Genomic DNA, 10,444 nt, shown 5'->3' on the forward strand with positions numbered 1-10,444 from the left:
AGAATTCCAAACCCTTCAAGGATGAGTCTGGATGGACTTTTAAAGGATTTATCGGTTGGAGCCAGAGATCTTTGCCTAAAATGGCTAGCGAAAGAAGTTGAGATGAGGTTAGCTCCTACCGTGGGATTGTACAAGGAGGAAGTACCGGCTGAACCTCAGCTCGGTGCATCAACGTAAGAAAACATAGCAAACATTTTTTAAAAACTTAAAACTTTATGGGCATGATCATGAACAAATGTTATGGGGCGCTTGTAAAGTTTGATGGTCAAATAACATATGACTGTACAAAAAAGATAAAATTACAAAGGGGCGTCATCTTTTGCAGGGGCTCTACCAAACGAGGAAACTAAAACAGCCCAGCCTGTTTTCCAAAAATGGTTCACCGAAGGTAGGCGTAGGCAATAGCATGCACAGGGGATATGGAGCCAATGGGGGTGAAGTGGATTAGTATAGGTAAGCTTAGACACAAAACATATATTAAACTCTTCATACTATTATATTCTAATAACTTTGCGGAATTGGTCTCTACCTCCACCGTTTCCCTTTTTCGTGTACGGAACTTATTGACCAGTTGTGTAACCATTTCTTCAACTATGACAGATGATGCTTAAACTATATATACAGTTGCCGCCTTCTATATATATAGCACGCATCTCTCGCTCACAGCCATAGTTGCCACTCCTGCATCAATCATGGCAAGGACACCGAGGACGACAATTTTACACCTTGTCCTAACCCTCTGCATCCTCTCGGCTCAAAGCACACCCTCTTTAGCTTCCAGTGCAATCGATGAATTCCTTGGCTGCCTCTCCGCGGACATCCCGTCTCGCCTCATCCAGACCCCGGCAACCCCGTCCTACTCTGCCCTCCTGCTTTCCACCGCCTGGAACCTCCGCTACATCCTGCCGGACACCTCGAAGCCTATAGGGATCATCGCGGCCACCGAGCACGCCCACGTGCAGACCACCGTGCGCTGCGGCCGCCGCCACGGCGTCCGCGTTCGCGTGCGCAGTGGCGGCCACGACTACGAGGGCCTCTCCTACGCCTCCGTCCACCTCCACAACCAGGCCTTCGCGGTGCTGGACCTCGCCGCTCTCCGGGCGATCCACGTCGACCAGGCGCGTGCTGAGGCATGGGTCGAGTCCGGCGCCACCGTCGGCGAGCTCTACTACGCCGTCGGCGCCGCCAGCCGCTCGCTCGGGTTCCCCGCGGGCTCCTGCCCCACCATGGGCATCGGTGGCCACCTCAGCGGCGGCGGGTTCGGCTCGCTGGCACGCAAGTACGGTCTCTCCGCCGACAACGTCCTCGACGCCGTTGTCGTGGACGCCGACGGAAGGCTGATGAACAGGAGCACCATGGGGGAGGACCTCTTCTGGGCTATCTGTGGCGGAGGCGGCGAGAGCTTCGGCGTCGTGCTGTCGTGGAAGGTGCGGCTAGTCCCCGTGCCGGAGACCGTCACGGTGTTCAGCATCATCCGGTCAAGGAACCAATCTGCCATCGAATTGATTACCAAATGGCAAGAGATCGCGCCGGTTTTACCTCAAAACCTCTACCTCCGCGTGCTCGTGCTGAACCAGCGGGCTACTTTCCAGGCTTTGTTTCTTGGCCGGTGCGGCTGCCTCCACGGGCTCATGCAAGATCGCTTCCCTGAGCTTGGAATGACGAAGCAAAATTGCCAGGAGGTTAGCTGGGTCCAGTCCACGGTCTTCTTCGGCTTCTCCACGACGTCCATACCAACGGAGCAGCTCCTCAACAGGAGCAGCAATCCGCGCTACTATCTCAAGGCCAAGTCCGACCACGTGCAAGAGCCCATTCCAAGGGACGTGTGGGAGAGCATATGGACGGCGTGGCTCGAGAAGCCCGAGGCCGCGCTGCTCATGCTGGACCCTTACGGCGGCTTGATGAGCAGCATCTCGCCATCGAAAACGCCGTTCCCGCACCGGCAGGGGAACCTTTACCAGCTCCAGTACTACTCGTTCTGGTACGAGAACGGGACGGCAGCAGCGGAGAAGCGAATGAGCTGGGTCAGGGGACTGTACAAGGAGATGGAGCCTTACGTGTCCAAGAACCCAAGGGCTGTGTATGTCAACTACAGGGACCTTGACCTCGGGACGAATGAGTTGGACGGCAACGTGACGAGCTATGAGAAGGCTAGAGTCTGGGGAGAGAAGTATTTCAAAGGAAATTTTAAGAGGTTGGCAGCTGTGAAGGCCATGGTGGATCCCGATGATTTCTTCAAGAACGAGCAGAGTATCCCTCCTCTTCCCGCTGCCAAAATATAGATTCCATTTGATCTGGTATGGGCGCTTTCATTTCTTTGGAGTGTGCACTGCTCGTGATTGTCTTTGCATGTCTTAGCGGTTTGGTCTTTGAGACTCTTATTTCGGTCTCTATGGCTAAAATCGTGCGTCTTGGTGATGTGACGTGTTTATAATCATGGGTGGAATAAAAAGAAACGTGTATCGTGTCTAGTTTATGAAAAATAATAAATAAAATGGAATGATATTGTCCCTTTCTCCAAAGGGTGACTGGGCTCTTCGCTGTGATAGGTGTGTCCTTGCATGAAACACACTACACGGACACGCAATCAAATGTGCATATTAGAGCATCTACACCAGGACTTGACAAATCCGCCTCCCTATAGTTTAGGGTACGAGTTGACCCCGACATGATAAGCATCCTTGATTCTACTCGAGTACCCATAGAGATAGTAAATATGACTCCAGTTAAGACAACAATTACATCATCGCGTCTAGCGATTTTAAAATATGTCCTTTTCTCTCAAAGAGAATGGAAGCATTTCACTTCCCTCAACATAGAGTTCGTGATGCATATGTCCACAAGGCACATATCATCTTTCACCAGATTAACCCCCGTAGAAATCCATATATAGACTTGAAGATTCTCAATAAAAAAATCGTTGTAGAATACATACAAATGTCATGTACCAAAGTGCTAATACAATATATTGTGATATACAATATACCATGACAACAATAATTATGTTCTTATTAGAACAGAACTGAACATAAATTATATTGACCACTCAGGAGATTGAGAGACTAGACAAAGTCTTCAACCATGTTAGTTGAGTCGGGTTGATGGTTGAAGTGGGCTTCAAACCTTTGCCCTTAAGGTCCTTTGTGTCTCACAGATTGCTGATACATAAGAGCCAAATGCTGAGATCTGGATTGATATAATACCTTACGGTGTATAAGCCAACATATTTTTTCTGTTAGCGGTGTGCCTCCGACTAGAGGTGAATCCATGGGTCTTGGATTGCACACATTATATCATGAGACACAAGAGTGATCATGATCTCCATGGCCCAGGTGGGGCGGTGGTGGCCATTAAGAGCTTATGCCTCAAATTTTGTAGCCATCGATTACCAGAGATAATTAATTTACGGTCACTAAATTAAAAACTATCATGGTTAATGTTGTAATAGAACTGCAAATATTTGATACTCAAGTGAATAACTTGAAAAATTCTCAACCTCAATTGTGCGAACATAACACATTGCAGATCACAAAGATCTCACAGTAATAGGCTGCATAATCTAACAATGTGAGTAGATGCGCATGTTTCTATTACCGTGTGTATGTTAGCAATTTAAAAATAAAGAAATACACACCGGAGGTAATCGCTTGTCGAGATTGACACAACGCAGACCTTGCAGTAATAGTTGATAGTCTGCAAATGAGCACTAGATCCAACTCATTACCTTGTGATTCCAAATACAATGAGGGAAATATAACTCAAAAAATTGCAAGTTTGATATACGAGAAAAATTAATTCGACCGCAAAAACATGTTCTTGAGAATTTGATGTGGTAAACACATTGAACATGTCAAGTATCAACATACACACATTTCTGGAGTTTTGAAACTCAACAGAAAATGGGTTAAATGCATAGCACTAGTAGTTGGACCATGTTGACAGCTCTTTCATTGAGAGTGATGCTTAGGGCATCTTCAATGCAAGACGCCTATATGGGCGCTAAGGGAAATAAAATAAATCTTGGAAAATTAAAAGCCCATCTAAGCGCTGTTTGTTACACGCTGAGCGCTAATTATGGGGGCGCTAAGGGAACCGGCCGCTACACGCAGCCTTCCATCTCGTACGAGAAAATAGCTCGAGCGCTCGGTTCCTTTTCTGGCATCGATGCCGTATATAGCGCCAGGATTGGAAGGCCCAACTGCCCCATCGACCGGGAATTCGATCCTGGCGCCTACGCTAGCGCCCAGCGTTGTAGATGCCCTTATATACAAGTTGGGGGGACGCAACCAGAGGATGCGTCTAACTGCCCGACGGTTAAGACGGGGAAATTTCCCCATAATTAACACATGTTAATTAACTCTACCAAAATTTACCACACCAGTACCCCATCGTGCCCCTGCTGTGGCTGCTACACAGCCCATCCAGCGAAGGGCAAATTTGGTGTTTTGAACCTTTTGCAAAAGTTTAGCCGGATCTGACCCTGGTTTGAAAAAAAATCGGGAACTGACCCTTTTCCTACCGCCGGGGTCTATGGCGGTAGGGTATACGAGCCTACCACCGAGGCCCCTAGTGGTAGCCAACTTATCCACGTCAGCGCGGTGTGCCCCTACCGTCGTCGACTCTGGCGGTAGAAAAAGGGTCAGGTCTCGAAAAGGTTTCAGACTAGGGTAAGCTCCGGCTATACTTTCGCAAATGGTCAAAACACGCAATTTAGCCCCAGCGAACCCACACACCAGGATGAGCAGATATAAGCATGCAGTGCCATAACCGAATACTGACTCCATTCCTAAATATAAGTCTTTTTAAAGATTCCACTATGGTCTACATACAGAGGTTTTCAGTACTGCTTTTACCTCACTAGGTGTTGGATGACGAAGGAGGTGGATGCTGCCAAGATGCAATAAACGGCTCCAGAGTAATGGGAAGCTGCTCCCATTGGTGTTGGTAGTTGCCCTAGCCTGTGTGTGCGCCATAGGCAAATGAGTTGGGGGCAGTAAGTTGCTGTGGATACCAATGGTAGCTGGCTCCGCTGCTATTGTTGAAGGATGGCTGGGGTACCTGAAATCACAGGCAACAGATGATGGAAAAACAGCCACCTAGGCCACACATCAAAAAGTAGCACATCACAGCATAGCAGAAATAGATAATTTCATCTTTGTTGCTTATTATATTCCAATGAACTCAAAAATGAATATAACAGTTTACTTGCTTTTAGGCTTACTGATTACATATTTTTAATCTTGGTGCCCATAGTTTATTTTCCTCTTTTACTTTCAAAACACATAATACAAAATTGCACAGAACATGTCAACTTTGGTCCATCAACCGTAACAGCACATGTGAAGGAGTTACTACCAAGAATACGCATCTCGCGAGTAATTTTTAACACGTGAAGATGGTCCGTTCCAGGGCTACAGAGCTACAGGTCAATAGAGGAGATAGCAGAATATCATAAGCTTCACCAATGTTTTTACCTCATGAGGTCCAAACTCACTGCTATAAGTGAAAAGCCGTTTTAATGGTGGTGGCTGCTGCCACAGTGGCCGGTTGTTGTGACGACCATGTACAGGGGCAAACATTGCATAACCAGGGCCACATGGTCCATCTGGCTTGTTGAAGTATTGCCGCGCTGGCTGGAATGGTACATTCTAATTAATCTTTCTTGATGATGATAAGAAAATAGACAACTGTGAAACAGGGTATATGGAATACGACATACCAGATTGTTTTGGGGCCACAATGACTGCCCAGGGGGATAGCATGGCACATCCCACTTTTTGAAGCACTGCTGTTGTGTCTGTAAATGGTGCATTCTAATTAATCTTGCTGAACGATTAAGGAAAAATGGATTGGAAACAGGGCATATGGGATTGCCAACTATCGATGCATGGCAAAGCGAACAACAACACAAGGACAAAATTCACAAAAGCAAGTTCACACGGATCTCGGCCAAATATACCTTCTGCTCTTTCTTCCGCTCTAGCTCATGCTCTATCTCCCGCTCTAGCTCCAGCACCTTCTCGTCAAGCTGCTGCTCACATCGCCAATAAAAGAGAAAGTGAGAGAGAGAAATCGGATGAGCCACAGATAATAAACAGAACGCAAATTAGACTGCCGTTGCGGAACCTTCCGCAGATTGTTTTCAATAGGATGGACCTGAGAAATATAATCATTCTGCATAATACTCCCAACAACATTTCGTGCACGCTTGTTTTTCTGAGCCCATTCCAATGGCCTGATGAACAGAAAGTCAATTAGGCAAGAGATCAGGTAAAACTAATTGGCGAATAGCCATCAAATTATAGAATGAATTGATCTAAGTCGGATCATAGGTGCCCAGGCCTTAGCAGAAGAGAGGTTCCGAAGAGAATAAGAAGCTTGCCTTTGGATTTTGCACCTTGGCTCGCAGGAATTGAGCTCACCCACACAGATCTATGCACAGAAGATATGGTAAGTTACTTGGCGGAAATTCTTTCTTTGAAATAAAAAGTGATGCCAAATACTTACTGAGGAGTTGCTTGGATGATTTGCAGAGCTGCTAGCCTCCTCTGGGATCTTGCGACACGCTGAGACTTCAGTGCCTACACAAACCGCTAAATTCATAAGCAACACCATACTTACAATCCTAGGTTTCTTAGGGAACCGGCAAATATGCAGAAAACACACAAAGCAATATGCAGGCATCAGGCAGCCATCAAGTGGCTCCAAACAGCCCCCAGGTTAATTTGCCAAGGCAGTCACAAGAAGAACATAATAACTAAGTAGATAAGGACTGTAAGCATTGCATAGGCATGGCGAACAATAAGAGCAGCTAACAGTTACCTCGAGTCATATCCAGATGGCGGGACAATGTACAGGCAAAGAAAGGATGTTGAGGGTCATAGCGAAGTTCGTAATAAAAATCATCCGGAAGATAATACTTTCCAATTGCTTTCACTGCCTTGTTTCCCAAGTCAACATCGGCGACCCATCCATCCTGAATGCTGGGTTCCAGCACAGATTTGAGATAAAGAATATCGTCACCATCCGGGCTCAGGATGGGGAAAGCTGAGTAGAGGTCCCTGAATGTCAACTTTTCGCCCTTTAGCCCGGGCAACAAAGATGAATGCGCTGATCCGTCGACAACCAAGATGTCAGCGACATTGGCAGCACATGTCTGGCGCCAACAGTTGGACGAAACTGTCCGAGTCCATGTCACAGCCCTCCAGGCACCCCCAAAGGACAGCTGCTTGCAATGCCAATCCACGGCTTTGCCCTCGAGCGACATGATCAAGTCCGAATCGTAGATAACATCATCCTTGTCGCTCTGGCTTTCAGGAGCAAGATTCTCCATCTCAATGAACTTGAGCACGCCATCAACATATGCGAGATCCCGAAACCACCAGAGATTTGGGTGAGATTCCCCTCTAGTTTCTTTCTTCTCTTTGCTTGAGGAGGGGGGATGTGACATTTTAGTTTGTATCTGTTCCCAGGCAACGGCTCGGGCAACGGGATGAACCTTGCATGATCTTGACGCAGGTCGCACATCAGCAGGCCGTGTGACAAATCAACCCACCCTAGCAAGCCTTCTTCTCCAAGCGTGATCACCTTGTCGGGTCTAATCCTGTCGACCCCAGGACATGGATTGGGCAGTGTCCTAGTGCTCCATGACTTCCTCTCGGACGAGTAGATTTGAAGGTGATAGTCATCCGACGACGGCGCGAGGCAGAGAGCGGCCACGAGATAGCAGCTGCCGAGCTGCAGGACACCGAACTCCCTGACCCCGCGCAGGTCATCGCGGTCGTTATCATAATACTCGTCGGGAGAAGGAATACGGTCAAGCAACGGCGACTCACCGGCCTTGTACAGGAAATATTCAGATGCGTAGTGGCCGTTGAAGGCGGCGCGGAACAGGATGAAACGGCCCTCCGCGCCGACGCCGACGACGTGTGGCGAATCTGAGAACTCGGAATACGGGCGGTCTTGCAGATGAGGGGGTCTGCAGCAGTGGATGGAGAAGATGGACAGCTGCGGTGGGTCGGCCATACAGAAGGAGACCTTCATGGTGAAGCCATCCCTGGATACGACTGTGGCCGTGGTCTCGTTCGTGCTGTCGGTGAAACGCGGTTTCCGGGAGAGGAGAATTGAGGCCAGCCGACGCCGACGGGAGGTATTGGCGGCGTCGCCCATCACGACGGGTTTCCGATTTTGGTGGGGATTTTGGGGGATCTGGTGGCGTCGCGAGATAGGAAGGAATTGCAGATTAGGGTATCTCTCTATTCTCGCGACCCCGAGACCTCTTTTTTTTAGGTCAAAGCAGTACAAAGAGGACTCAAACTCCGAAAGTCATCTTTTTATCCCGAGCTCATGTGCTCCCGCATGAACAGTAAAATCGAAAAAAATTCAAAAAATTCCAAATTTTTTTTGAAAGAAACATTGACAAAAGTTCTAAGTGTCTGCAAAAATTCATCATGAAATAACATTCCTGTAAGGCGTGGCAAAAAAAAACAAATTCAGTGCTTCAAAATGCTTTTGAAAGTAGCTTTTTCAGAGTACTGTTTTTGTTTTTTTTTTGCCATGCCTTCTAGGAATGTCATTTTCACGGCGAATTTTTGCAGGCACTTAGAACTTTTGTCAATGTTTCTCCCAAAAAAAATTTGGAATTTTTTGAATTTTTTTCGATTTTTTTTCGATTTTACTGTTCATGCGGGAGCATATGAGCTCGGGATCAATTCCTCCGCGTCCCTCAAACTCCTCCTAGTCTCTACTCTAAGCGAGGAGTACGTTGCGAACTAGATCTGGTGGCGTCGCCGGAGTGGAAGGATTTGAAGATTAGGGTTATCTGTGTCTTCTCACGACCCCGAGACCTCGGTTTTTTTACATCAAAGCAACACAAAGGAAAAGAAAATTCATAAAAAAGAAGAAACCCGGTACAGAATCCTTCTAGAATTATTATTTTTTGAGATTTGGAATTCTTTTTATAATTAGATTTAGAATTCATCTAGAAGGTTCCCAAAACCGGATCTTTGTCCTGTTTTACAAATGGGCCGGACCATCCGCTCGAGTGCGTTTCGGGGCATAGTTGACGCATAGCGCGTCAAATAGGATTGCATTTTGTTGATTAGCAACCAGTTTTACAGGGATTACAGAAGTATCATACTGATTCATAAGCCATAAATAGCGGCCCTCCGATAAGTGCAAAGCATGCTTAGCTCAAAAAATGTGCCTCCCATATTTAGGACAGTATAACTGCACCTAATCCCAGCCCTCTCAGGCCATCAGCAACCACAGCCGTTTATTTTCACGATTGAGCCAATTCTGGCCGTCTAATCACGGTCAGGGCGCTGTCCCCGTCGTTTTTCAGCAAGTGGGCCGGCTGTCCTATAGGGACGCTACTCACGTGGAAAAATCGAAGTGCGCTGGTTGATTGGGCCTCTGGCTAATTCGGCCTCACGAGCAAGAAGCCCATCTCAGACGAGAAATAACACGACCTCTCTCCTCGCTCTCGCCCCTCCCTCTCCCACGCAGATGACGACGGCGACCGCGGCGTGTCCGCTTCCCATGCTCGTCGCAGTCCTCCCCCCGCGCAGAGACAATTGGGCTTGTAGTGCCTCCCCACCTCGACCTCCCATTCTCGTGGGCCATCCCTCCGGAAACTGCCAACGGCCGGATGGGACCGCAAGCAGCGTCGTCCTTCCCAGATCTCTGGGCCAAGAGGCGTTGCCCCTCCCTCTTCGACGGGAGGCGCCCATCCTGCAATCCGACTTCGAGCAGCCGCACCCACCGGGACGCACTTGCTTGCGGGCTATGACGCCACCCATCCCTAAACCGCTGTTGCCGGTGACGCCTCCGCCAAGGTTGCGGTGATGGAACCCACACCAGGGTTCCGGGTGCTGTTGGGAAGGGTGAGCGTGCGGCATGGGCCGCTGGCCTTTGGGACACATCTCCACACACATAAGCTGGGATCTTGCGGCAGCGGTGGCGAATGACGCCCCATCTTCCCTTAGCCGGCGACGGTGGATCTACGCGGTGACAGCGCGCACTGCCCCCTCCCTCCACATCTCAGTGTCGCAGTCATCGCCTTCCTCGTCCATCGGAGGTGCTCCACCATCTAAACACTAACCTTCCCTCATCTTATTTCAGATCGTAACTCTGTTTTAATTCAATCATACTCAGTTTTTCTTGGTACAAGGGACTCTTGGTGGGCAACTTCTTCATGATGGTTCTCCAGCAACTGCACAAGTAGGTCGGTTCTCTCTGATTGTTGCCCCGCGGAATTCAGATTGTAGGTGATGTATGGCGCTGCACAAGAGAGGACATGTGTATGGGAAACAACTAAATTTCTCCGTGGCATGCTACTGCATGAACAACTGAATCCATAAGAAAGTCTACACACATGAGTTCAGGGTTGAATAGATTTGTTCCGTCCACATGGTTGGAAATTAAGATTTTTTGTATACAAAGT

General features: G+C 48.2%; 3 protein-coding genes across 4 annotated transcripts; 1 reads left to right on the forward strand and 2 right to left on the reverse strand.

The window, feature by feature from the left end:
• The first annotated feature begins 640 nt into the window (after nt 1-640).
• LOC123051908 (berberine bridge enzyme-like Cyn d 4) lies at nt 641-2,522 on the forward strand. The gene has a single exon (XM_044474904.1). It carries the CDS (start codon nt 693-695, stop codon nt 2,280-2,282), a length of 1,590 nt encoding a protein of 529 aa, XP_044330839.1. The 5' UTR covers nt 641-692; the 3' UTR covers nt 2,283-2,522.
• A 423-nt stretch (nt 2,523-2,945) lies between these two features.
• On the reverse strand, nt 2,946-6,231 carry LOC123051909 (uncharacterized). Of its 2 annotated transcripts, XR_006424360.1 has the most exons (6): nt 6,157-6,231; nt 5,960-6,031; nt 5,720-5,797; nt 5,475-5,633; nt 4,854-5,058; nt 2,946-3,693 (listed from the first exon to the last, which is right to left on the reverse strand). XR_006424360.1 is itself a non-coding variant. In XM_044474905.1 (5 exons), exons 1-5 carry the CDS (start codon nt 6,178-6,180, stop codon nt 4,954-4,956), a joined length of 438 nt encoding a protein of 145 aa, XP_044330840.1. In that variant the 5' UTR covers nt 6,181-6,231; the 3' UTR covers nt 3,672-4,953. The 2 variants fall into 2 exon arrangements, 1 of the variants encoding a protein (XP_044330840.1); XM_044474905.1 differs by having other exon boundaries at nt 3,672-5,058.
• A 149-nt stretch (nt 6,232-6,380) lies between these two features.
• LOC123048906 (uncharacterized) lies at nt 6,381-8,281 on the reverse strand. Its single transcript, XM_044471922.1, has 3 exons — nt 6,823-8,281; nt 6,508-6,581; nt 6,381-6,432 (listed from the first exon to the last, which is right to left on the reverse strand). The coding sequence occupies exon 1, from the start codon at nt 8,167-8,169 to the stop codon at nt 7,270-7,272; it is 900 nt and encodes a 299-aa protein (XP_044327857.1). The 5' UTR covers nt 8,170-8,281; the 3' UTR covers nt 6,381-6,432; nt 6,508-6,581; nt 6,823-7,269.
• Nucleotides 8,282-10,444: the final 2,163 nt, after the last annotated feature.

The sequence above is a fragment of the Triticum aestivum genome, chromosome 2D (assembly GCF_018294505.1).
Source record: "Triticum aestivum cultivar Chinese Spring chromosome 2D, IWGSC CS RefSeq v2.1, whole genome shotgun sequence".
NCBI lineage: Eukaryota > Viridiplantae > Streptophyta > Magnoliopsida > Poales > Poaceae > Triticum > Triticum aestivum.

Bases quoted from the DNA above. Each gene is read 5' to 3' on its own strand.
- LOC123051908 (XM_044474904.1), top strand. From the start codon at position 693: ATGGCAAGGACACCGAGGACGACAATTTTACACCTTGTCCTAACCCTC.
- LOC123051909 (XM_044474905.1), bottom strand. From the start codon at position 6,180: ATGCAGAATGATTATATTTCTCAG. The intron at 5,798-5,959 runs GTATATTTGGCC...CACCATTTACAG, and splicing joins AGCGGAAGAAAGAGCAGAAG to ACACAACAGCAGTGCTTCAA. The intron at 5,059-5,474 runs GTAAAAACATTG...CTGTGATTTCAG, and splicing joins GTGAGTTTGGACCTCATGAG to GTACCCCAGCCATCCTTCAA.
- LOC123048906 (XM_044471922.1), bottom strand. From the start codon at position 8,169: ATGGGCGACGCCGCCAATACCTCCCGTCGGCGTCGGCTGGCCTCAATT.